Source organism: Mustelus asterias, chromosome 14, assembly GCF_964213995.1.
Source record: "Mustelus asterias chromosome 14, sMusAst1.hap1.1, whole genome shotgun sequence".
Taxonomy (NCBI): Eukaryota; Metazoa; Chordata; class Chondrichthyes; order Carcharhiniformes; family Triakidae; genus Mustelus; species Mustelus asterias.
Genome location: NC_135814.1, coordinates 43725379 through 43752058, shown reverse-complemented (window position 1 = coordinate 43752058; position 26680 = coordinate 43725379). Strand labels below are relative to the sequence as shown.

Below are 26680 nucleotides of genomic sequence, written 5' to 3'. Positions count from 1 at the left end.
AACCCAGTGGAATCGTACCTTGTGTATTACCCTTTTGTGTGGCACCTCATCAAATGTCTTCTGGAAGTCCAGATATACTACATCTACAGGACCCCATTTATCAACTTTGCTTGGAAGAACTCCAGCACATTAGTCAAACACGCTCTACCCTTCTTAAAACTAGATTGACTCTGATGGATTACCTTTTGACTTTTCAAGTGTCCCGGTACAACTTCCCTAATAATGGATTCCAACAGTTTTCCAATGACAAAATAACTGGCTGTCGTTTCGTGCTTTATGCCTTTTTCCCTTTTTGAACAGGGGCATTATGTTAGCCTTTTTCCAATCCAGGGAATTTTGGAATATTATAACCAATGGCCACACTATCTCTGCTGCCACTTCCTTTTAGACCCAAGAATGTAGGCCATCAGGCTATGGGGACTTACCTGCCTTTAATCCCAATAGCTTGCTCTGTACTTTTTCCCTAGTGATGGTGATTGTTTTAAATTCTTCCTTTTCAACAACCTCTGCATTACCTGTTAGTATTGCCACGGTTCTAGTGGCTACCACTGTGAAAACCGAGGCAAAATATTGATTTAGTATCTCTGCCATTTCTGTGTTCCCAATTATTAACTCCCCAGTCTCATCCTCCAAGGGACCAAGGTTGACATTAACTACCCTCTTCCTTTTTATATACTTATATAACCTTTTGCTATATTTTTTTATATTTTGCACTCGATTTCTTTCATAATTCACTTTTGCTCTTATTACATTTTTAGTAACCCTCTGTTGGTCTTTACAAGCTCCCCAATCTGCCAGCCTGCCACTGACCATTACAATATAGTATGCCTTAGTTTTTGGCTTTGTTATCTTTAACCTCCTTGCTTAGCTATGGATGAATTTCCCTTCTCTTACAATCCTCCTTCCTCTCTGGAATATATTTTAGTTGAGAGGAATTGAACATCTCAAATATCTGTTCCCCAACTGTCCTATCTTTTAGGGTTTCTGCCTAGTCCATTAAGGCCAAATCTGTCTTCACCCTATGTAACAAAGGAACACTAGTGTGGGACTCATGTTTATTGCCCTCAAACTGAATTTGAAATGCAAGCATGCAATGACCACTCTCCCCTAAAGGTTCCTTTACCACAGAATCATAAATTAATCCCATTTCATTGCACAATACTGAATCCAAAACCACCACAGAAGACACAAGTTACATTCCAGAAATAGATGGTAACCTATGGGCTAAAAGTAAGGAAATTGTTATGAACAGAGAAAAAGTATTGGTAGAATTTAAGGGACTAGAATCGGACAAATCCCCAGGACCAAATGGCGTACATTTTAGGGTTCTAAAAGAGAGAGTGCATGGGCTGGGTGTGAAAATTCTTCAGATTCAGGAATGGCTTGATTAGAGTGGAAGTTGGCAAATATTACATTGCTTTTCAAGGAGAGAAACAGTGAACTACAGAGTCTAAACATCAGTTATTGGGAAAATGCTGGAATAGATTATTAAGGAAGTCTTAACAATGCACATCGAAACGCATAGTGTGGTTATTGGATAACTTTAATTTGACAGTATCCTTATTCTTGCAATAAATCTTTGAAGTGTAGCTTGATCTTGATCAACAGTTAACACCCCTTTCATGAAACATTTTATTATTTTTTAACCACTACATCTCTAATCCTAAATTGCACTGATTGGAAATGTCACATTACAGCATTTTTGTAATCAAATGTTCTATGATAAAATTAGTAACAAATCAAACTTGGAGTTCACAATAGTGATGCCATTATATATTTCTAAGAGAGCTTAAATATAGACTGTCAAGAGCCACAACTGATATTTTGTATGATATGGTGTTATATATTCCCATTATCAATTGTATCAGTGCTGTTGTTTATTGCACTTAATCTCTGTTATGACTTTATTGTATAGTATTTGAGGCCTCTTGGTAAGGTGACCTATTTGCCATTTATATCATGGTTCTCTTTTTAAAAAAAGAAATAGAGTCAATAGGTTATGCATGGTTAAAAAGAGTTCCACCAGGGCCACTTTTGAGGCTCACTGCAGTGTTATTAACACCTTGCTTACCTGGTGCTCATTAACATGTTGGACATTAATGAGTCTATTATATTAATGTGCCCTACTTAAGGGGAATGATTGCTTGGGGAAGAACAGAATCATTCTTCTAACAAAAAAGCAATTACAGTACAACCTCTTGCTGAACTGGTAGACATTTTTTCTGTTTTCTTTATTTAGGAGTAATTTCAGGCTGCTGGTTATTGAGTGTGCGATTTGCCTCAAAGGAATTACTATTGCGATTGGGTCAATTTGTACTAAATACTTCAATCACTGAATATGTTTCAAGTGAAATAATCTGTTTGAATTTATAAGATTTAAGAGTTGTTATTGAGAAACAATTTTAATTCACTGTTTAACAATAGTACTGAATGATATTGTACTGTGAGATGATATTTGCATTTGTGACCAGTTTTAAAGATTTGTTTCAAATTTCAGATATTTTAATGCAGAGTAGATTTGTGCTGCTGATGTACATACAATTAACTTAACAACTGAACCTCATTAGTAGGCCTGATTATTTTTTTCAAGATAGTGTGCATTTTTAACATAATGACTGCCCACTTTGAACAGTCATTGTAGTTGGTTACAAAATGTAAAAAGTTTTTAATTGTATTATAACTCTGATTTTATCCAGTGTCAAAAATACTTTTGTGGGGATCTTTAACATTAATGGCTTTGATTTTAAAAAAATACTGAAATATCATCAAAAACTTTGACAATTTTGATTTGATTTAATTTATTATTGTCACATGTATTAGTATACAGTAAAAAGTATTGTTTCTTGCGCACTATGCAAAGCATATCATTCATAGAGAAAGAAACACGAGAGTGCAGAATGTAGTGTTACAGTCATAGCTAGAGTGTAGAGAAAGATGAAGTTAATGCAAAGTAGGTCCATTCAAAAGTCTGATGGCAGCAGGGAAGAAACTATTCTTCAACACCCATTTTCTCTCCATAAGACCTTGAACTTGCTGTAGTCTCCAAAATCCATATGTGCCTTCCTCAAACTCCATGCTTGAATTCTGCTTATCAAATTTCCACTCCTACCACAGTACCAAAACAGGTCTTACCGACATCGCAAATGGCATATTATGTAGGAAATTGCTCCCTGTCTACCTTATCTTTTCCCCTTAATGTCCTGAAAACTTTAATCAAATCACCCCTTAACCTTTTAAATTTCAGGGAATACAACCGTAGTTTGTTTAATCTGTCAACGTGCTTTAATACTTGGGGTGCAGGTATAATTCTGGGAAGCTTATGTTGCACTCCCTCTCAGGGACCTCAGACTTTTGTATCTTTTTCCTGATGAAGAAGGTGGAAGAGAGAATGTCCGGGTTGCATGCGGTTCTTAATTCCTGCTCTGGCAAGGCAGCAGGAAGTGTAGACAGAGTCAATGGATGGAAGGCTGGTTTGCATGATGGACTGGTCTACATTCACGACCATTTGTAGTATTTTTAAAATTACAATTAATACAATTTTTTCCTATCTCTTAAATTTACATAATTTTACAGTGCTTTTTTAAAGTGCCTTTAATTGTCTTTAATTTAGTAAACATCCTAAGATGCTTTATAGGTGTGCTAAAAAAGAAAACTTGATACCAAGTTGCGTAAGGAGATATGGGGGCAGGTAGTCAAAAACGTGGTCAAAGCGTCGGGTAGTATGGAGTATTTTAAAGGAAAAAAGAGAGGTTGTAAAGTAGGATGGTTAAGGGGGGGAAATCCCAAACCTTCAAAGCCTGCTGAAGGGAGGTCTGCCAAAGGTGCAATGATTAAATTTGGAACATGGCTGATATTTTGGAGGGTTGTAGATCTGGAGAAGACAAAGGGTGCTAGTTTTCTTGCCAGAAATTACATTTTGACAAATTCTGCTAAGATTCCTCCCCCCACTGACTTTGGTCTTTGAATAATTTAGTTGGAAGAAATTTCAACTCCTCCAGTACTGGATGTCGAACAAACAATCTGATCATTTAGAGGCATTGAGCGAAAGTTGGTGGTGATGAAGAGCTGGGTGCTGTCAGGTTACACGTGGAACCTGATGCTATGGTTTCGCCGAGGGGCAGCTTGTGGATGAGAAGCTGTGGATGAGCTTGTAGGAAGCCAAGAATAGATCTTTAGTGAGGGGCAGGGTGGGAACGAGGAAGAGAAGCAATTGCATGCAATTCTCTGCCTATGATTGGCTAGATAAGAATGGAATCAGATGAGTGCGGTTTTATCCAGCAAGATTTTGATGGAGAGATGTTGCGGACAAGGATGTCAAATATTTGTCAACTGCAGAAAGATGGAGGAGAATGTTTACTTTGGAGTCCATGACAAATCTTTTCACTATAATCTCCAAGGTTTCCCCTATCTTAGCCCTAATCTCACATCTGAGTTTCTCTCTCAACTCCTCTCATGCCCTCTCTGAGCTTATCTGCCCATGAAACTCCCTCCTACTTGCTTAACTCTGTTTCCACTAAACCACTGACCATCCAACTTCCCTTCCTGACTCGCGTATAAGCTAATATTGTTACCGCTTCTCTCCCTTCAGGTACAGTCCCTCTGTCCTTCAAATCGACCATCATTATCTCTCTCCTGAAAAAAATACTTGCCTCTGTCATCCTTGCAAACCACCACATCTTCAACACCCATTTTCTCTCCATAAGTCCTTGAACTTGCTGTAGTCTCCAAAATCCATATGTGCCTTTCTCAAACTCCATGCTTGAATTCTGCTTATCAAATTTCCACTCCTGCCACAGTACCAAAACAGGTCTTACCGACATCGCAAATGGCATATTATGTAGGAAATTGCTCCCTGTCTACCTTATCTTTTCCCCTTAATGTCCTGAAAACTTTAATCAAATCACCCCTTAACCTTTTAAATTTCAGGGAATACAACCGTAGTTTGTTTAATCTGTCAACGTGCTTTAATACTTGGGGTGCAGGTACAATTCTGGGAAGCTTATGTTGCACTCCCTCTCAGGTCAATATATCATTTCCACGGTGTGTTGTCCAGAACTGTTCACAGTTCTCCAGATGTAACCATGTGGTTTAACTGTGGCTTTGTATAACTAAATCATGAGTATCTTCTTGAAGCTTAGTCCTGTAGATACAAAGGCCAAGATTCTATTAGTCTTTTGACTGGAGTTTGTACCTGTTGTTGATATCTTAATGATCCGAGTATATAAACCTCATTGTTTCTAGCTTTTCACCATTTATGAAGTATCCTATTCTGTCCTTTTTCATGTCCCAAGTAAAATAGATTTTTATATGGAGGTGCATATATGTGACAGAATTGCGTAGAGCTGAGTGAGATTTCCTGAAGCTGATGGTTATGATGGACCTGACCAAATCCTTTGTTAGTCATTAATCCTCAGTATTTTCGTAACATGACAATTCAGGCTTTTCACTGATGGACTCCGCTGTCTTTGTCAGTTTTCTACTGATACCTCAACCACTTTTATTTTGAAACAAAAGTATGCATTCTATGTAAGTGATTGGCACATTATTTGACCTTGGGAAGTATCACATCTGTTGTCGTAAAATTCATAGTGATCAGAAGTGAGCCTTCCTCCTCCTAATTTGCTGGTGTTACCGTCTCAGGAGAAAGACAGTTTGGCAAATATTGGCAAATATTAGAGATACAACCTCGGAAGCATCCTGATCTGTTTGTCCTAGTTTCTGAATAAGCTTGCTGAAACATCAGAGGAACTTATTTTGATGTTGTAGAAGTAGCACAAGACAGGAAATTCACAGGAAATCAATCGGTATTAGAAAGGCAAAGAAAAGTTATTGTTTTGCTATGATACCTGATCCCAACTCCATATAAAACATTGTCATGGAAACTTCCCAAGAGTTCACTGAAAATTTAAATATGTATCAACTACATCTCAAGTGTTCATATTATATACCTTTGTTATATCTGAATATCCTTGAATCAGTGCTCACTGTCCTTTTAATAAGGTTCCTATTTTAAGTGGTTCTCACTCAATTCCATGAAGAATAATTTCAAACAAAAACAGCAAATGCTGCAAAAACTCAACAGTTCTGGCAGCATCTGTGGAGAGAGGAGCAGTTAACATTTCGAGTCTGTACTCTTTATTTCGAGTCATACAGAATTGAAACATTAACTTTGTTTCTCTTTTTTCAGATTTCCAGCATCCACAGTATTTTGCTTTTATAAAAATCATTTCAACTTGTTTTAACTGTAACTTCTAAGTTGACAAGTCAAAAGTTCCCAGATAGGTTTCTTGGCCCTTTTGTAAAGAGTAACTTCATACTCTTAAGAGTTTTCTATCCTCAGAATTCTTTCTTACATTTGGCAAGTGTATAAAGATGGTAGTTCAAATTTCATTCATTTCCCACCTCCTCCAAGATTAAAGGGTTAATTATTCTGCACCTGGAGGCTGTAAGATAATATTTCAGTGATAAAATAGCAGAATTCTCCTCACTATTTAAATTATATTCTGGGAGTCGTTTTCAATTGTAAAGATGGTGACATTTGCTAAATAATCATTAAAAATTCTTGGCATTTGGTTGCAGGATACTAATTTTAAAATCTTCCTATGATAGCTAGTTTTATAAAAGTGATGAGTTGAAAGAGGAGCTTAATCTTTAGATATTGAACATTTCTGCAATATTCAAATGATTTTTTGTCCTAAGTTTGGTTTGTTGGTCTGTATGTGGCATTATTTCCCATTTGGCAGCAGTTTTACAGATGTATGTATTCTCTGATATGAGCTGAGATTAAGGAAGATGGTCTTGCAGTCACAGCTAAATCAGTAAATGCTTGAAGTGGGTGGGGGTGAATATTGGTGGCAAAAACTAGTTTTGATGGAGAATATTAATGTCAGTGGACAGTTAGGAGATTTAGGAAGGCACTTTTTTGGTTCTCACTTCCTGATGCTGAAATAAATATGATTGACAAAAGTTATTTAAACATCAGGAATATATTTCTTAGTGTAATCATTTCATACCTAGAACATAGAATCATAGAATGCCTATAGTGCAGAAGGAGGCCACCCGGCCCATCGAGCCTGCATCGACAACAATACCACCCAGGCCCCATCACCGTAACCCCATGTATTTACCTTGACATGGAGGAACAATTTAGCATGGCCAATCAACCTAACCTGCACATCTTTGGAGTGTGTTTTAGAACTTCATTATCTTTGCCATCATCTCTCTTTCTTCCTTTATTGTCTCTGTTCTTTCTAAACTTGACTTAGTACTCATTTTTACTTTTTTAACAGTCAAAATTTTTTATTACTTTTCATCTGCCTCCCTGGTTGCATTGGTAATTTTTTTTAGTTGGAAGAAACTTTCTAAAAAGAATAATTTACCAAAAGCTAAATTCAAAGGTTGTTTGCCAGCCAGTAAAACGTTAGGTCCTGAAGGCAACTGGGGTCGATATGATCAGGTAATAGAAGTTGGATGAAAAGTAGAACATTCTTGGGCCCAAGAGTAAATTGACCTTGTCTAAAAAAAATAAACTTGGCTACATGGAGGGAGTGTTAAATTACAACTGGTGAAATACAAATAAATTTGCTCATAATCAGTTCTTACTGTATTTATAAGTGTCCCATTCATCTGATTTAATATTTAATTTTCAAACTATGAATAATATCAGTCATTTTTTGAACAACACTTATTATTCACAGCATCTTGCATAAGGGACATTTACCCCAATTTTTGATTTGATTTTGATTTATTATTGTCACGTATTAATGTACAGTGAAAAGTATTGTTTCTTGCGCGCTATACAGACAAAGCGTACTGTGCATAAAGAAGGAAAGGAGAGTGCAGAGAATGTAGTGTTACAGTCATAGCTAAGATGTAGAAAAAGATCAACTTAATGTAAGGCAGGTCCATTCAAAAGTCTGACAGCAGCCGGGAAGAAGCTGTTCTTGAGTCAGTTGGTATGTGACTTCAGACTTTTGTATCTTTTTTCCAACGGATGAAGGCGGAAGAGAGAATGTCCGGGGGTGGGACATGAAACGCTCTACCCATAACATTCAATACAGTGGAAGCATTGCTTCCCTGGCCCCAACTCATTTGATGGCCAGGCAGGTTCTAGAACTAAAGCACGAATTAGGTTTGAATTATTGGATATTTTTTGAACTCTGAAACATGGAGATAATTTTGAACTGCTTCAACAATTTGTAAGTGGCCCACTTCACATGAATGCAGTATCTGATTACAGTTAATATGTGTTTGGTTTTATTACTGTCATAGTCCTAAGTATTCAGATTTTTATTAAAAGTGAGAATATTGTTTAATATCTAAAGTACTGGAACATTAATAGTTCATTAACTAGAATTTCACTGTATTCTTTATTGTAATCCAGTGAACTAATTTTGCTTCTAGATATTGCTTCTCTAATACATTACTGTATTCAGATGCCTTTTGTTTCTGATAAACAGTGATTATGTTTACAGGGTTTATAAACTGTATTTGAACTAAATATTTCACATGTTTATCTTTACTCTAAAAATGGAGATTGTGAAAATGTGGTTTAAAACAGCTAATACTGCAGAAGGGTAAACAGAATTCACCTGGGATGATGAATAAACATATCTCAGGTAAAATGAGCTAATAAAGGCTTAATGACCACAGTGATTGTCCATGTATTTCTCTGTGGATAAGTAGTGTTCCCTCTCCCATAGCAGAAGCTGATTTGCTCCGACATTGGAAGTCTTGAGCTGGAAAAACATTGCTTCCAGTGTCACTGGAGAGAAGCCTTGTTGTGGATTAGGGTGTTTAGATGGAGACAGGATAGAAACCCATAATTTTTTATGGTTCATAAGTAAGGAAATTTTTTCAAATTAATTTCTGTTTCAGATTTCAACTATTATCGCTCAAATAGATTATTTAGAATAAATGTTTAGAATAACCTTATTATGTATGGGTAGCATTGGGTAGATTATTACTGTCTAATACTCTAAATATATCCATATTAATATTTTATTGATCTGTAAAGCTAGCTAGCTACAAAGTAACCTGATGTGAATCACAGATGACCTTGCCTTCAGTTTATCATGCTTTGTTTTGTCCTGATTGTGACACTGATGAAGGACGTCTTAATCTATCAGACAAGGAACAGACTCTTTACTTGGGCAGGGTAAGCAAAGGCATATGACTAGAGTAGAATACAAGAGGGAGTTGCTTGCTGGCTATAATTTTGTTGTCATTTCGAGTATTGTGATCATTTCATTGATGTGACAGTGCTGGGCTTTACATATAATCCCTTAGCCTGTGCTCACTTTCAGTCTTATTCACTCCCTGTCATTCATATTGATTAGATGAAATCTGGCTGGCAAATATATGTAAGAACAACAGACTTTATAGTTAATGTATCAAGATGAGATGAATGAATAATATTCTATTCTTCCCAAAACATGTGGGTTATGAATAATTATTAAACTAACTAGGCTGCAAGGTGAGCAAACACATTTTCATAACTATATATTTATATTCCCCCACTGATGCTCCATACAAATTAATGTGTTTAATTGATGTCACCTTGCATTACAAGTTATAAAGTGGTGTGCCGATGGCACAATCAGCAGGAAATTCCTTCTGTTTGGTTTTTCATTAAGTCTTTGTCTGGATGGAAGCCAAAGCCAGATGTGACACCAAGGTTTTACCATTTTCTTAAGCTCAAATGAAATGACTATTCTTGCCTTTTTTTCTAATAGGTTGTTATCGATGCCTTTAGACTGATCAATGCTAATATGATGGTGTTAGGACATGAGCCGAGGCAAACAACTTCAAATCTCGGTCATCTCAACAAACCATCTATCCAGGTAAATGTTTCCATCCGTAAATTAACATTTCTGTTTATATAGTTAAAACAAGCAGCTATTGAGAATGCAAGTTTTAAATTTTATTCTAAGTTATTTACTGAAGTGGAAAGTGGGCCTTTTATATTTTAAAAGATCTTATTTATATCATATCAACCAAAATCTTTAACAATGTCCCTTCTAAATGTTGTCATGCGCAGCCTATCTTTCTGGATGCACAGTACCCTTAACTTTTTTTGTGTGGCCACACCATGTGCATTATCCTGAAGGGGATAGCTGGTGAAAGGCCTGTACAGTACCTTCCGGGTTGCTATATGTGCACACAGCTTACAGAGAACATTACACTTTAGTCTTGTATATATTGCACTAATAACACCTGGCTTGGCCATTTCAGATGAAAAATTCCTGTAACACTTTTTATCTGACTTTTTGATTTGCAAACCCTAATTAAGTACTGCAGTGAGAAAAGCCTATTGATGCTATTATACCATCAAGCAAGAAGATCGATAGAGGGTCTTGGCTTATTGTTTTAAGTTGTACTTTTATTGAAGTCTATACAACTATCAAAGATAATGAGCAGAAAATGTGCCAGGGGTTTTCACTGGGCATAGACAAGTCCATACATGCAAGTTTCAGGAGAATAGTTCCCTGACCCTTTTATGACTGCTGTAATGACCTCTCTTGTTAATTTCATGACATTGTTCAAATCATTACAACAGGAATGGTATTCTGTAGATGCACAGCTAAATCAATATACAAGTAGAGTATTTTTATGCCCTTTGAAACACATTTAATTGCACCTGCTCCCTAAGAAGGAATATGTATCTAAGGACAACTGCATGCCCCTTTATGTTTCAAGAAAAATAATTTTAAGAAAAAGTGTTTCAAGAGTATTCACAGTTCAAAGATTTCTTCAATAAGTCCAGGAGACATTTTAGGAAAAAGGATTTGATATGGACTTGTTTTGGTAATGCAGGAAGTACAATCATGATTAGATTTTGTGGAACAATTGTTTATTCAAACTGAAAGTTGTAGTTTTGTTAAGTCCAGGCCTGTTTGTTGATGTGTCGTAAAACTCAGCAGCAACTAGGTGGGAAAATAAAATGAAAAATTCTAATCAACATTTGTATAGAAGAACATTACAAATGTTGGTGTTGGTTCATGGACATATGAACTAATTAAGCTACATCACTCTCCCTCTCTAATAGTGCAGGGGAACGGTGCTATTGTTAGATGTAATCTTAATCCTCTTAATCAAATACAAAAAATTATGATTCATTATTTTTTGCTTCTGATTTTAAAATGTTTACACTGGCTACCACAGCACTGACACAACTTTTATCAAAATCATAAATAACATCTTTTTGACTGACTTTCTTGACTTATTTGCTCCTTTTGGACATAGTTGACCACACTCTCCTCCAATACTCCTCAGTTGTCCAGCTGTCAGGAATTGCCCTCACCTTGTTGCATATCTATCTATCACATCGCAACCGAAGAATCACCTGCAATGGATTTCTCATCAGTATGCTGTCCCTTGGCTCATCCAAAAACATGTCAGATTCAAAGCACCCAGTTCTATCTTGCCATCACCCCTTCTGACCCCACCACTGCCTCTGATTTGTCACGCTGCTTGGCTGACATCCAGTATCGGATGAGTAGAAATTTTCTCCATCTACCACGAAGAGAGAAAATCAAAGCCATTGTCTTTTCCCCACTTCAAACTCTGCTCCTTGTTCACCAACTCCATTCTTCTGCCTGGCCCTTGTCTGAGGCTGAATGAGACTGTGAGCAACCAGTTTGTCTCTGAACTGAGTTTAGTTTCCAAACCCTTCAGTAACCAATACTGACTACTTTAACCCGCCATTAAAATCGCTTGCCTCTGTCTCTGCCACAGCTTGTTTGCTGTTGGAATGCTCATCCATGCCTTTGGTACCTCCAGGCTCAACTGTTCTGGTGTTACCCTGGCCAGCCTCCCACCTTGCACCCTCTGTAAACTTGAGCTCATCCAAAGTTCTGCTGTACATACCCTAACTTTCACCAAGACCTATTCATCCACCACCTCCATACTCACTGATTTAATATTGCTTCTTGGTCTGACAATGCTTTGAATTGAGAAAGGATCTCATGCTTGCCTTCAAATCCTTCCATGGCCTCTCCCTGCTCTATCATTGTAACCTCCTGCAGCTCTACAACCTTCTGGGTTTTCTGCAATTTAAAAAAAAAATACTCCAACATTAGTCGCATGGCTTCAGCCATCTCTCTTTCACGCTCTGGAATTCCTTGTTTAAACAGGTGAGGAGGTGGATTTGAGACCAGGGAGGGATCAGCCGTGATCTAATTAATGGCGGAGCGGGCTTGAAGGGCTGAATTTGCCTACTTCTGCTCTTAATTCCTATGTTCCTATGATGGATGTAAATGAGGGAAAGATAGGATGCAGGCTTGGACTGGCGGTGCCAAGTGGCGTTTTTCTATGCTGTAATCCAATGTAATACTTTTGAATTATTACATTCCCTCTTAGCCTATGACCCCCCACCTAATACCTTACTGTTTTGAATTTTAGTGCTATCTGTCCTAATTCTTTGCACCTTGGTTTTTCCTCTCTTATGTTACCTGATTACCATTCCCCTGCCAGGTTAGTTTAAACATTCTAACAGTACAAGAATTGCTCCTAGCTTTGTTCAGGTGCAACTTATCTGGCTTGTAAAGGCTTGATCTCTCCTTAATCCTGTCTCAAATGTCTCTGCAGTCCTAAAGCCATTTCTTCTGCACCATCCCTCCAGCATTTATCTGCCCTATTCTCCTGTTGCTCTTCTCAATTGTGCGTGGTTCCATTAGTAATCCAGAGATTTTCTACCTCAGGTTCTGCTTGCTAGTTTCTTTCCTAGCTCCCAAAATTCTGCCTGCAGAATCTCATTCTTTTTTCTAGCAATGTCCGTGATAACGATACAGACCATTATGTCTGGCTACTCATCCTCCCTTCAGTCCTTTGTAGCTCAGTAACATCCTTTACCCTGATACCACAGAGGCAACAGGTCATCCTGGATTCATGTCTGTGGCCACAACAATGAGAGTCTGGCCCCCTAACTATAGAATCCCCTATCACTATTAAGAAAAATTAAAATTTCTACCTCGGTCTTCTCCATTTATCTTCAGCATTGAATACATAAAAACAAATTAGTTCTCCCAAAAATTACACATCAATCTCTCTAAAAAAAAACGTAAATTTTTCTATGTATAACATGGATCATTGATGAAATTGAAGTGTATGAATCTTTATACCTTGGGGCTATAATTTCTTAATTCTGTAATGAACTGAATTGTTTTTTAGTGCAACATTTGAGTTGAAATGGCATTCCTTAAAGGAGGAACAGCCATGTTTAATTTAAAAATGATTTTTTGGTAGATTAGCAAATTTACTTGTAACATGTGGTGTATATACTTTAATTAACTTTTAAAAATACACATTTTTATTTACAGATGGCTTGCTAGTGTTGTCAGTGTCAACATTTTGACCTGGTTCTGCGATTGTATCAATTTAGGTCAGAAGATAGATGTAGACAGCTGTACTATTTTGTTTGTAAATTAAGGGCCACATGTCAGTTATGGATTCCTGTCACAAAAAACACATTATTTTAGATTCTTAACTTAATTTCATTCCACTAAAAATGTTGAGAATATTGCTCCTCTTTTCCTCAACACCTTCTCAGTAGTTTTCTTCCTCATTAGATTTTTGTAAGCTGTACACATTTTACACCTAGGAACACACTGTGCTGTCAAAGCATTTTAAAATATTGAATATAAGGTGACTGAACGATTTTCTCAGTGTTTCTGAGACTAGCTGCTGAGAAGATGGGTTATTTTTCACCTTTTAATGGAGTTTATTGTGGAAAAGTGGACTTATTTCCCCCTTTTCGCTGAGCTCCTCCCTTTGACCTTGTTGTTATTAAATTGGATGTTTTGTGTTACAAAGGAAGATTAGCAAAGTTTCCAGAATCACTCAAATCAATACCTAACATTGATTCAGAAGACTAATGAAGATGGAATGTGGCTAGGTGATTTTATCCTAAAATAAAATGAATGTAGTGATGTATTTTTCAGGTAAACCTTTGCAGTAAAGATTCTTCTTAAATATTTCATTACGGACATTAATGATTGAACTTTTCTTCAAAATGTGTTTATGAATGAATTCCACTTTGAGGATTATTTTCAGATCTGTTCGTAATTGAATGCTGTAAATTTGATGTGAGAAGCACGTTGTTTATACTTTTTAAAAATTATTGTCAATTGCACCTTCTGTCAATCTTATTTTCAGCGACTGAGTTGAATCAACTAAATTGTGCTGGCTAGTTCAGTGATGTTGATGTGCGCATTCTATTGTTCAGTAATAACTTTTGTTCATTTTTTAGGCCTTGATTCATGGGTTGAACAGACATTACTATTCTATCACCATCAATTACCGGAAGAATGAACTTGAACAAAAGGCAAGATTTGTTTTTTACCTTCGCTTTATACCTTTAAAATATTATTTTTGATTTACAATGGTTTGTTGATTGTTTGATTTACAATTTGTATGCTGTGCTCCATTTAAGATGTCACATCTTAGATTGTCAAAAAGTTAACCGTGGATCATCCTTAATAACACTTCACATTTTCCGAAACAAAGTTTGCCATTATGTAGTGGTTGCGACATAATACAACACAACTGTAATAGTTTTTATAAGAAGGTGTGCAGACTTAACACGTTGCCATAGTCCTGACCAGCTCTGACTTGATTAGCATCAGTGAAGCAGTGCAATGAATGAAACCTTTAGGCAAAAGGACAGCTATAATGCTGTACGTGAAAACAATTTAATGATAAAAAAACAGAAAAGGGCTGTTTAGGCCACCTTGCCTGTGCCAGGTAGTAATGCTATCAAATTAACCCCACTCCCTGCTTTTTTTCCCTGTAGCCCGATAAACTTTCCTTTCAGATATTTATCCACTTGAGTTTTGAATCCATCAGAGGGATACAAGGAACAATTGTTTACTTTTGTTGGCTGCTGCTGTTCAAGACTATAATTTCACAAGTATCTGGAAAAAAGACATGTTGTTGAAGTTTTTCGTTTTGGACTCATAAGGACAATTCGCAAAATACCAAATATAAAGGGACTAACAATTTATACTTCATGAGAAGAGAATGCTGATTGGTTGGCAAGTGGACTCTGATTGGTAGAGGTGTTGCCATGGAGAATGCACCAATTAACTGATACCTGACAGTTAATTGCTTTGTTTAAATTCAAACCAGGCAGTTTGGAATAGTGTAGGTTAGATGGGCTTTAGATTGGTTTCACAGGTCGGCGCAACATCGAGGGCCGAAGGGCCTGTCCTGCGCTGTTATGTTCTATGAGTTGATTGGTCAGATATTACGCAGAGACTTAACCAGGGAATGGCTGTCACCTATTTTGCTTAGTTGAAATAGGCACAACGTGTGTATGTTCTTTCTGTCTGTGAAGAACAGGCCCCTGTGTATTAATATGGATAACTTCTAGCACATGAAAGTACGCCGCACTCCGAAGCCGACTGATATTAAATTGATTGTCAGTGTAATTCTTGGCACATGGAATTATTGAGCAAATATTGTGCAACTGCAGAATTACATCTAATATTGGACAGTGTTTTGAGTTTTGCAAACAGGAACTGTTTGGGTACAGTCAGTGCCTTGCCTGTTGCGGACAGATAAAGGGACATACTGTTTGATACGATCTGCTAGTCTTTAGGATGTATGGCCTGCATACCAAACATCACAGCAGCACTGAGATTCATATACCACGTTCACATTTGTGTGATGGACAGGACGTCTTTTTGGCTTGATGGCACCGTCTTGTTAGTGGCAAACACTACTTGTGTTGATGCTGTAGTAATAGTAGTGTGAAACGGCAAGCTTCACCTGTTGCTCAAAGTTTGAGATGCTCTTCCAGGATAATCAGAGATAGACTGGCCGCTTCAGGACCGAAAGTGGCAGCCTTAGGCTCAATCATGAGTTTTGCATGGTATACAGTCAGCAATGACCTGATTATCTACATATCGTCCACATATTGGAAAAATGCAAAGAGTAGGAGGTTAGGTATCATTCCATCGAAGATGTGTTTCTTGTGGAACCCAAAAAAAAAATGTTTGAAAGAGCTGGGCTTAGAGCCTGCCTCACTGCCAATAAGACCAATCTTATAGCATATGGAACTGTAGGAACCCCAATGCGTATATTGATCAGTGAAGGCAGGCTGTAAGCCCAGCTTCTATGTTGGGTTCCACGAGAAATGTGTTTTGGAATGACACTCAACACCTCATATGCTCCCAGTATGTAGATGATACGCTTGCTATATTTGAATCTGAAGCTGTATGTAAGAATTTCCTTGTACACCCTATTAGGCTCTATCTTACTCTCAAATTCACTTTTGAAATGGAGCAGTCAAATGAGCTCCCTTTCCTTAATGTGCTAGCTACACCAAAACTTGTGGGACAAAAATCGTTGGGCATAACCAGAAACAGATTTCAAAGTATGCAGTTCTTTTGAACAACAGAAATAAATTAAATCCCAAAAAATGATAAACAACTACTGAGAAAAGAATGAAATCAAAATACAAATGAATAACAAAAATGTTTTCCATATAAATAGTCATTTGGAAGTGAGAACTTGCGTATTGCTGAAAAAGGACACATATTGTTCAAGCTTTGCATTTTGCACTCATGAGGACAATTGGCATGGATACCAAATATAAAGGGGATTCTCTTTTGCCATCGACCTAAGTTCACTGGTCAGTATGCACTTTGGAATTTCTACAGCTCCACGTGATATAGAATTGGCCTCATCAGCACTTTGTAAATAGGGCCTAAGTCATTTGCTCACCAGGCAAGCTTGATGCTGAAATGGGGCGCATTAAAGCCACCCTGAGAGATGATAGCCACCCTGATCAGATTACTGCTTGCTGACAATGCCTCTATCAATCAGAGACCACTTATCAATCAGAACTCACTTCTCATGAAGTATACATGGTTATTCCCTTTATATTTGGTGTTCTTGCGAATTGTTCTTATGAGTGCACAGCAATGTGTCTTTTTTCAGCAATACCCAAATTCTATATTGTCAAACAAATACATGGAAAATGTTTTTTTTCCTCACTCATATTTTGATTTTCATTCTTTTCTCGTAATTGTTTCCTTTAATTGTTTGGGCGTTTAATTTATTTTTGTTGTGTGATTGAGTTGTATACTTTTCAAATCTGTTTCCAGTTATTCCGGTTGATTACAGTAACTCTCCACAATGTTTGGTATTAAGACCTGCAATTGTTCTAGTTTTTATTTTGGAGTTTGAAAACTTAAAAAATGTTTTTTTTGAGAGGAGGTTTTTCAACCGAGATCACCGTGATTATACTGATTAAATCCCACAATAACTTAAGGGCATAGCTATCTTGCCTTTCTGACAAATATGCAAGCATTATAGGTCGAGGCCTTATGTGAGCTATTGATGCACAGAATTGAAAAGAGCCAGATCAAAAACCACGATCTCCATGTCATCTCATGGAGCAAGTGTGAAAGGATTGATTCAACCTGACCACAACGGAAATAGCATAATCATCAATTCTTTATTTACTACATCATCTCTATTGAGTCTGCATCACAGAGCTTGAAATGTCACCTTGGTTTCTTGCAATTATCAAATGTAAAAAAATTCATAAATGGATTTGTCTGCTATGGAGTGTACTTTCTCCGACCAAGTAATTCAACCTATCCCTTTAAGCTAGGTTCACGTTTGCATGTTGGTAACAGCCAAGTATAAAAGACATTCAATGCAATCATGGCTGATCAATGCTGGTCTCAACTCCTTTTCTCTGCCATTTCGTCATAGCCCTCTATTCCTCGATCTATCAAATATTTATTCTCAAGGATGTAGAAATCTAACCCACTGCAATATTAAGGGTTTTCTTTATTTATTAGTGTCACAAGTAGGTTTAGATTAACACTGCAGTGAAGTTACTGTGAAAATCCCCTAGTCGCCACACTCCAGAGCCTGGGTACACCGAGGGAGAATTTAGCATGGCCAATGCACCTTTTACAGTTGGAGATACAGTTTTTTGAATGAGACTTTTAACAGAGATCCCACCTTCCTGGGTGGGTGAATATAAAAAATTCCCTAGAACCATTTCACGGAAGAGTGAGGGAATTATCCCTGGTATTGTTGCCAATGTTTATCCCTCGAGTCAAATCATAAAAACAAATAAACATGATTATCACACTGCTGTCCATAATGAATGAAAATTAGCTGCTCTATTTCCTGCATAAAAAGCACTTAGTTAGCAGCAAAGTGCTTTAAAATGTCCAGTGGTTCTGAAAAGCCCTATATAAATGCAATTCTTTCTATCTTCCTTCCCTTCCTTTCCAATTGTCTTAATTTTACCCATCACATATAGAAATGGCATTATGAAAATTCAGATCGCACTTGTATTTTGTAGCAATACCAGAATGATACATTATAATACTAGAATTACACTTATACAGCTCTCACTACCATTTTTGTAAATTTTCCCAAGAAATGTATTTTTGACGGGGTGACTCCTAACCTACCGCTTGCTTATTTCTGATATGCAGATGATACGTTTGCTATCAGCAACCACATACAGGAATTTCCTTATATATCTTTTAATGTGCTCTATCCCATGCTCAAATTTACCTTTGAAATGGTGCAGTCTCATGAGTGCCTTTTCCTTGAGATGTTAGCTCTCCTTGAGGAGAGTGTGAGAGGGACACCGGGACAGGCAGTCAGCACCTTGAGGAGCGGGTGAGAGAAAATTTTTTCAAAAAACTATAAGGGTGAAAGGAGAAAAGTTTAAAGGGAATATTAGGGGGGGCTTCTTCACGCAGAGAGTGGTGGGAGTGTGGAATGAGCTGCCGGATAACATTTAAGAAAAACTTGGACGGGTTCATGGATGAGAGGGGTGTGGAGGGATATGGTCCAAGTGCAGGTCAGTGGGACTAGGCATAAAATGGTTCGGCACAGACAAGAAGGGCCAAAAGGCCTGTTTCTGAGCTGTAATTTTCTATGGTTCTTTCTATGGTTCTAAATCCCCTTGAGTTCTCAACTGTCTATCACAAGCCAAGCTTCACTGGTCAGTACACATGATGGGATTTTTACAGCTCCAAGTGCTATATGATTGGTCCCATTGGCAATCTCATAAATAAGGCTCAAGCTAGTTGCTCACTGTGCAAGCTTGATGCTAGGGCATATCAATGTTATCCAATGTTATATTGTGGCTAATCCGATCAAATCATTGATTGCTGTATATTGTGCATTCCTCAAAAGTCACTACTTTCATACCTGAAAAGTGGCCAGTCCATTCAAATTACCCTGGAATGGTGAGGTATCTCAACAGTTTGAGCAATAGGTGAAGCTCGCTGTTTGACACTGCTACTGTGTAATAGCAGCACAAGTGGTATTTTCTACTAATAGGGTATTTCTGTCAAGCCAGAAAGGCATTCTAACTACCACATAAATGAATAATGAGGTATGTGTTTTTAATTGCCTGCGCAATGCCATTAAGTCCCAATGACTGGCAGACTGTATGAAACAGCGTATCTCTTCAGCAGTTCGCAATAAGCTGCATATCGGCTGTACTCGACCAACACGTGCTTATAGATCTCAGAACACAATGTTTAATGTTAGATGTAATTCCACGATTGGACAGCACTTGCTGAACATTCCCAAGTGCACTGAGAATTATACTAACGACAAACTTAAGATTATCAATAGGCTTTGCAACATGGCTCAGTTAGATTTGCTAGAGGCCGCATATATTCATAAGCATGGACCTTTCCTTTGCAGACAAAAAGAACATGTTCAGGCATTGTGCTTTTCTTAAATTAAACAAAAGAATGGGGACAATAGAACCCTGGTGAATTCCCGATGGCAACTCCTCACCGAACCAGAATTAATTTGTCAACCAATCTTCATCCTTTGCACATGCAGTATAATTTTTTGATCCGTTTGAAATTTGGTATTCTTGCATCTGTCCTGATGCAAGCATCTTTTTTTCAGCAAAATGCTTTCTAAACTGATAATGAAAAGAGAAGATTAATAAATATTATCATCTGAAAGGTATCCTGTAAGATAGAGTTATTATTGCACTTATGCCATTGGAGCAGAAATGTGGTTGAATCTAGGGAATTTATGAGTGCCTTGCTAAGGCCCTTCCATGGGCAGATTGAAGTTATGGATAAGGAACAGCAGACCTAAATTAAAGCAGGTTGCATTTCGGAAGTATCATTTTAATTGATTTAATAGCAATTTAACTTATGAGTACCATCAATTTGCTTGGATTGACTATCGCCGCAACAGGTCTACATCAGACACCATCTCCCTGGCTCCACACTCAACCCTGGAACACCTAGATAACAAAGACACCTATGTTAGACTCCTATTTATTGACTACAGCTCAGCCTTCAACACCATTACTCCAACGAAACTCATCTCCAAACTTCTGTGGCCTGGGACTCTGCTCCTCCCCCTGTGACTGGATCCTGAACTTCCTAACCTACAGACCGCAATCAGTAAGGATAGGCAACAACACCACCTTCATGATCATCCTCAACACCAGTGTCCTACAAAGCTATGTCCTCAGCCCCTTAGTATACTCATTATACACCTATAGCTGTGTGGCCAAATTACCCTCCAACTCGAGGTTCACATTTGCTGATGACACCACCGTAGTGGGTCAGATCTCAAACAATGCCGAGACAGAGTGCAGGAAAGAGATGGAGAACCTGGTGAACTGGTGTGACGACAATAATTTCTCCCTCAGCGTCAACAAAATGGAGAAGATTGTCATGGACTTCAGGAAGCGTAGTGGATGACATGTCCCTGTCTACATCAATGGGGCCAAAGTAAAAATGGTCGAGTGCTTCAGGTTTTTAGCTGTCCAGATCACCAACAACCGGTCCCTCCATGCCGATGCTATAGTTAAGAAAGCCCACCAACGCCTCTACTTTCTCAGAAGACTAAGGAAGTTTGGCATGTCAGCTACGACTCTCTCCAGCTTTTACAGATGCACCGTAGAAAGCATTATTTCTGGTTGTATCACAGCTTGATATAGCTCCTGTTCTGTCCAAGACACAAACTACAAAGGGTCATGAATGAAGCCCAGTCCATCACTCAAACCAGCCTCCCATCCATTGACAGTGTCTCCACTTCACGCTACCTTGGAAAAGCAGCCAGCATAATCAAGGACCCCATGCACCCTGGACATTCTCTCTTCCATCGGGAAAAAGATACAAAAGCTTGAGGACATGTACTAACCGACTCAAGAACAGCTTCTTCCCTGCTGCCATCAGACGTTTGAATGGACCTACCTCGCATTAAGTTGATTTTTCTCTACACCCTAGCTATGACTGTAACACTACATTCTGCACTTTTTGTCCTTTCCTTCTCTGTGTATGATGTACTTTGTCAGTATAGTGCGCAAGAAACAATACTTTTCACTGTATATAATACATGTGGCAATAAATCAAATCTTAACACTCGCTAAGTGGCAGATGTACAACCCCGACATTAATCGCTGCGATAGCTGTGCCCCTTAGGATACAGGTTGTGGGCATTGTGATGTGTTAGAGTACCATCATCTGATGACATTGTACCAGCCTGCCACGGGTTAGAATTTTAATTGTCACTTTGTATGCTAGATTTTAAAATGTTTAATTTTTAAGATTTTAAGTGATGCTGAAATCCTCCTGTTAAATAAGTGGACGTTTATCTTGGATTCTATTCTCCACTGCAGATGTTGTTGAACTTGCATAAGAAAAGTTGGATGGAGGGTCTGACACTTCAGGACTACAGTGAGCATTGTAAACTTAATGAAACTGTTGTCAAAGAAATGCTGGAATTGGCCAAGAACTACAACAAGGTAAAAAAATAAATAATGGCAGAAAACTGTAACTGCTCTGCAATGGTAACATTTTTGCGTGCCAAAAATTGTTTTATCCCTCCTATTTTCTAAACCTGAATTACCGCTGCAAAACTTTTAAAGAAATTATGAACTTTATACACTTTAATATTTATTTACCTTCCAGGCTGTAGAAGAGGAAGATAAAATGACTCCAGAACAACTAGCAATTAAAAATGTTGGGAAACAAGTAAGTGTGGAATGCCTGAATAACCTGGAGCATGCTTTTCAATTTAATCATAGATGAATTGATGACCAGGATGACTTGGGTTTATGTACAATCCTAAATTAATTAGAATAAGAATATAAATTGTCATACATATGTGTTTTGGTGTTGCTCACAACTAAAATTGGATTGTGAGTATGATTTTGGTAATTTGCCTTGAATTTAGTCCATAATTGAAGCCAACTGCTCCAATACCCTATGGGGAATCATAGATGTTTTCAGCAAGGAGGGAGGGCATTGAACCCAACAAATCTGTGGCAAATGTTTGCAAAAGCAAACAAAATTGCCCTGCACTCTCCGTAATAGCTCTTCTTCCAATGTTCATTTGGTTTTTTCCCTCGATAGACATAGAGGTCTTTGTCTCAACCACTCCCTGTAAATAAAGCATTACATGCTCCAACAAATGTCTACATAATAAAAGTTCTCCTAACATCTATCATCATGCTCTTGAATTGACTATCTCTCAGCACGTTGGTTAACACTGCTGCCTCAACGCCAGGGACACGTGTTCCATTCCAGCCTTAGGTGACTGTGTGGAGTTTGCATGTTCTCCCCACGTCTGTGTGGTTTCCTCCCACAGTCCAAAGATGTGTAGGTTAGGTTGGTTGACCATGTTAAATTACCCCTTAGTTTCCCAAGTTGGATAGGCTCGGGGAATTAGTGAGGTAAGTATGTGGGTTTACAGGGATAGGACGTGGCTAGGATGCTCTGTCAGAGACTCAATGGGCCGAATGGTCTCCTGCACTGTAGGGATTCTATGATTCCTGAATCACTTATTCATGTGTTCATAACACATCTAAATGGTTGATTATCAAGCTGCAAATCCTTCCAACACACTAGTGGGAGAGATTCCTGGTCAGCCATGTGATTGAGGGAGCCTCTACCATTGCTGTCCAAAGCTCCATATTAAAACATGCATGTAAAAATGTATGTTGCCACAGTAATGAAAACTCCATGAGTGATCTGTAACACCAGCATCACTCACTTGCTTATCAATGGAAATAGTATTCTCGGCCTTTTGGCTAAGATCAACTGTAATTATGCGGATGCTGCACTTGGTTGAGGTCATTGGGTTGCATTTAAGCTTCATTTTCATATGAAGCAATTTTTAAAAGCGGCATCTTGGCCTTTTGGCTAAGATGCAAATGAGATCAAGCCTTGGAGGAGGAAACCTCCGCCTACTCCAATCAGCTTGGCTCATGTAGATCAGACCCAAGACAGGGTAAAGGGTTGCATACCCTGTCTTGTCAGCTTGGATCGGAAATGTCTTAACTTGTTGAGACTCTGAATTGGACTTGATTTGATTGAATTGGAAAAGTATTAAAAAAATGTATTTGTTCACCCCATTAACACTATTCATATTTTAAAAATAAAGTTGTGCTAATTTCATCTGGGTGGCATGGTGGTGCAATGGTTAGCACTGCTGCCTCACAGCACCAGGGACCCAGGTTCAATTCTAGCCTGGGGTCTGACTGGGGTTTGCACATTCTCCCCATGTCTGTGTGGGTTTCCTCCTGGTGCTCCAGTTCCCCCCTCAGTCCAAAGAAGTGCAGGTTCGGTGGATTGGTGACCCTATATTGTCCCTACATGCGTGTGCCTCAGGCTATGGGTTCTGGCGACAGACTAGCAACCTGTTCCAGGAATCATTGGCTACAGAAACAGCTCTCACCATGATGAGTCTACACTCCTATGTACTGTCAGTGGTTCTGGTGCCCTTTCTGTGATTGGGCACCAGAACCTGCATGTGGTACTCCAACTTGCAGTCTAGTCATTGCTTTGTACAAATTGCTGATAATGACTTTGCTTTTCTACTCTGTATCACTGTTTATGAAACCTAAAATATTACTAGCATTTTTTTCCCTTTGGCTCTTCTTTCAATTCTTGCACTTTCAATGAATTATGTCGTCACATCCTTCAGTATCTTTCCATTTTTATGTGGGCCCTGGTTCTTTGTTTTAATGCCACTCCCAGCTCCGCCCCAAATGTGTTACCTGATGCTTCTTTGCATTAAACTGCTTCTGCTCTTTCGATGAGTAGGTGCAGACTTGATGGACCGAATGGCCTTATTCTGCACTGTAGGAATTCTATGGTTCTGTGGTGTTTCTTTTATGCTTTCGTGACAAAGTCAGCATTTTCTTAGCCATCCCTAATTGCCCTTCAGAAGATGATGGTGAGTGCTGTATGTTCAGTAGGTCTCATGAAGAGATTCTGGGTCTTGTATGGTTAAACATTAAGGGTTTATTGATAACTATATATATGTCTCCTTATATCATACTGTGGGCAGTAATGTTTCCCAGTCCCACATTAACCATTGCTATGCCAAAAACGTTCATATTGCACTTCCCTCTAGTCTTTACCCAATGTATTTACATTACACTCGTGCTACCCCTTCTCCCCACCCTCTGCAGGTCTCGGACATTTGTACATTCAGATGGTATGGAGGCTTGACAATTCTTCCAGATTTCATTCTGGTGACATTTGGAGGACTAATAGGTTCTGTTGATTTCAGTGACCTTTGATGATTTGGAGTTTGCATTGTAACCTGTGTTTCTGGCACCGGGTTGTCTTTTGATGCATTTGTTTTCGCTCCTTGGAGTTGAACTTCTCTTTGTCAATTCCCCATCTGCTCTGCACAGAGACTACTTGCTTGTCCCATTCTTTCCAGAGAGAATGTACAACCCACCGTTCTGATGTGAAAATTATTTTTATTTTTCCGTGGGGCCTGCTGTTATTTTACTGAAGAATGGAATCTTCCTTTCTGCTTATTTCAGAATTTCATCCAAATATACGTTCACTCATTTCCAAAATCATTTTCAAGCTTATGAATCTTTTCACTCAGCTCAGCAACTTCCCTGATGAGTTTGGTTGTCTGTGTTTCAGACTTATCTGTGGAACGTTTATACAAGCATAGCAACTTCACCTGGGCAGTAAGTTCCTTTTGGAAACTTTTTCCCTTGGTCACTGACTACTCTTTAGACTCTTTCAATTCATTCATTAGATCCTTAATCTGTTTCTTAGAATTTGTTAAGGAACACATCAGAAACTCCAAGGTATTTTATGAAGTTAGCCTAGACCTTCACTTTTACGTTTGATTTTGGCATTAGGGTAAGCATAAGGTGTTTCATGCCAGCTATGATTCAAGTGACCCACTAGGAAGCTTTTGTCAAAACAAACTTTATTTAAGAACACAGTTAAAATATAACAAAATGATTTGGTATAACTCTTACCAATTAAAATGCTTAAACCTGACAAAATATAATTCTTAACAGCTAGTATTTCTATTGTTCCAATTTGCAGTATCTCCCACAAACATGAATCTCTCCTTTAGAACCAGCTAGCACAAAAACCAAAGATGCTGACATAGTTACTAGACTTCTGGCCTTTCAACACCTCTGGAGAATTATCCAGACTGATATTTGTCTTCTAATTCTCATGCAGCAATTTCCAAACAGTAGAATCAAAAAGAAAGAGATTTATTTTCTCGCAGATTCCAGTTTTCAGACCTCTGAGAGGGTAAGAGATACAGAGAAAGCAACCTCTCTAAAGATTCCAAAAGCAGACTGCCTTGAGTTCCCTGTGAAAGCCTAGTTGTACCCAGTCAAAAGACTTTACCAGTCAATCAATCTAATCAAGCCACAGTCTGAAACATCCGAGAAAACAAATAACAGAACTCTGCATTAGCTCAGATTAAAACAAGCATGCATCAATTGAGATCAATTATGCTGTTGCACTAATAATACAGTGCTGTTGGATCCAGACAAAACAGCTCTGATAAAATGGAAGAGACTAGTAGACCCATTGAGCACAGAAACATAACTAAAATACATTTCTTAAATGCATAGTATCATCAGAGAATTTTCCTTTTTTGCTTTCAGAGTCTGGATTTGCTCTTCCAAATTGCGCACCTCATCTTTCATGTTATTTGGAATGGATCAAAGTTGAAGAATTTAATCAACTTTGGTTGTTAATTCTTTGTTCAAGCAACTGTTCTGATGCATCAGAAATTCCACTTCACTATTCAACCTTTGTTTCTTTCTAAGCCTCCTTGTATCTTTGTGACACCTCAGAAATGTTTGTTCAAATCTTTGGCTCATTGAAGACTTCTGTTTATCATGCATCTTCGTGGTACATACTCCATTTGAATCTTGTTTCAAGTCTTCCACTTCAGCTTTGATACAAACATTGTCTGATCTTATTTCTGTCTATTATTTCTCCAGCTGAAGCAGAGCTTTGTTCTTGTTCTTCATTTCGGTTGCACTGTTAGCCAAGTCTGTTTTGGGTGAAGTTGTTTCAGATCTGTTCCCATACTACTAGTGGTTTCATTATCCATTCTCACCTTGGAATGCTGTATGACTTTCCATTGTTGTCGGATGGCACAGCACTGCCACCACTTCATACAGTTCAGGTAATGTGTTGGCATTTTCAACAAAGTTTATTTTAAGACTTAGGCTGGTTCACTGCCTGCCTGCTGCAATCATGTGATTTGCTTGGGTATTGTCTGTTTCCCTTTTGTAGCTTTACTGGGGGTTTTCTGTCTTTTTAAGCTCTACATGCTCCATAACTTGAAGATTAAAATATTTGCCAAAGTCTTTTAATATTTTATCAGAGCTGGTTGAGGACTCATCAGTGCATTACATTAGGATTAC

The 26680-nt window shown here is 38.2% G+C and overlaps 1 protein-coding gene across 3 annotated transcripts in view; it reads left to right on the top strand.

Moving 5' to 3' along the window:
- Positions 1-26680, top strand: part of psmd14 (proteasome 26S subunit, non-ATPase 14) — a 101562-nt gene that overhangs the window by 68947 nt on the left and 5935 nt on the right. For all 3 annotated transcript variants that reach the window (XM_078228278.1, XM_078228276.1, XM_078228279.1), the window contains 4 exons: positions 9735-9842; positions 14249-14323; positions 21644-21769; positions 21936-21998. In XM_078228278.1, the coding sequence (XP_078084404.1) occupies positions 9735-9842; positions 14249-14323; positions 21644-21769; positions 21936-21998 (372 nt within the window). The remainder of the gene's footprint in view (positions 1-9734; positions 9843-14248; positions 14324-21643; positions 21770-21935; positions 21999-26680) is intronic.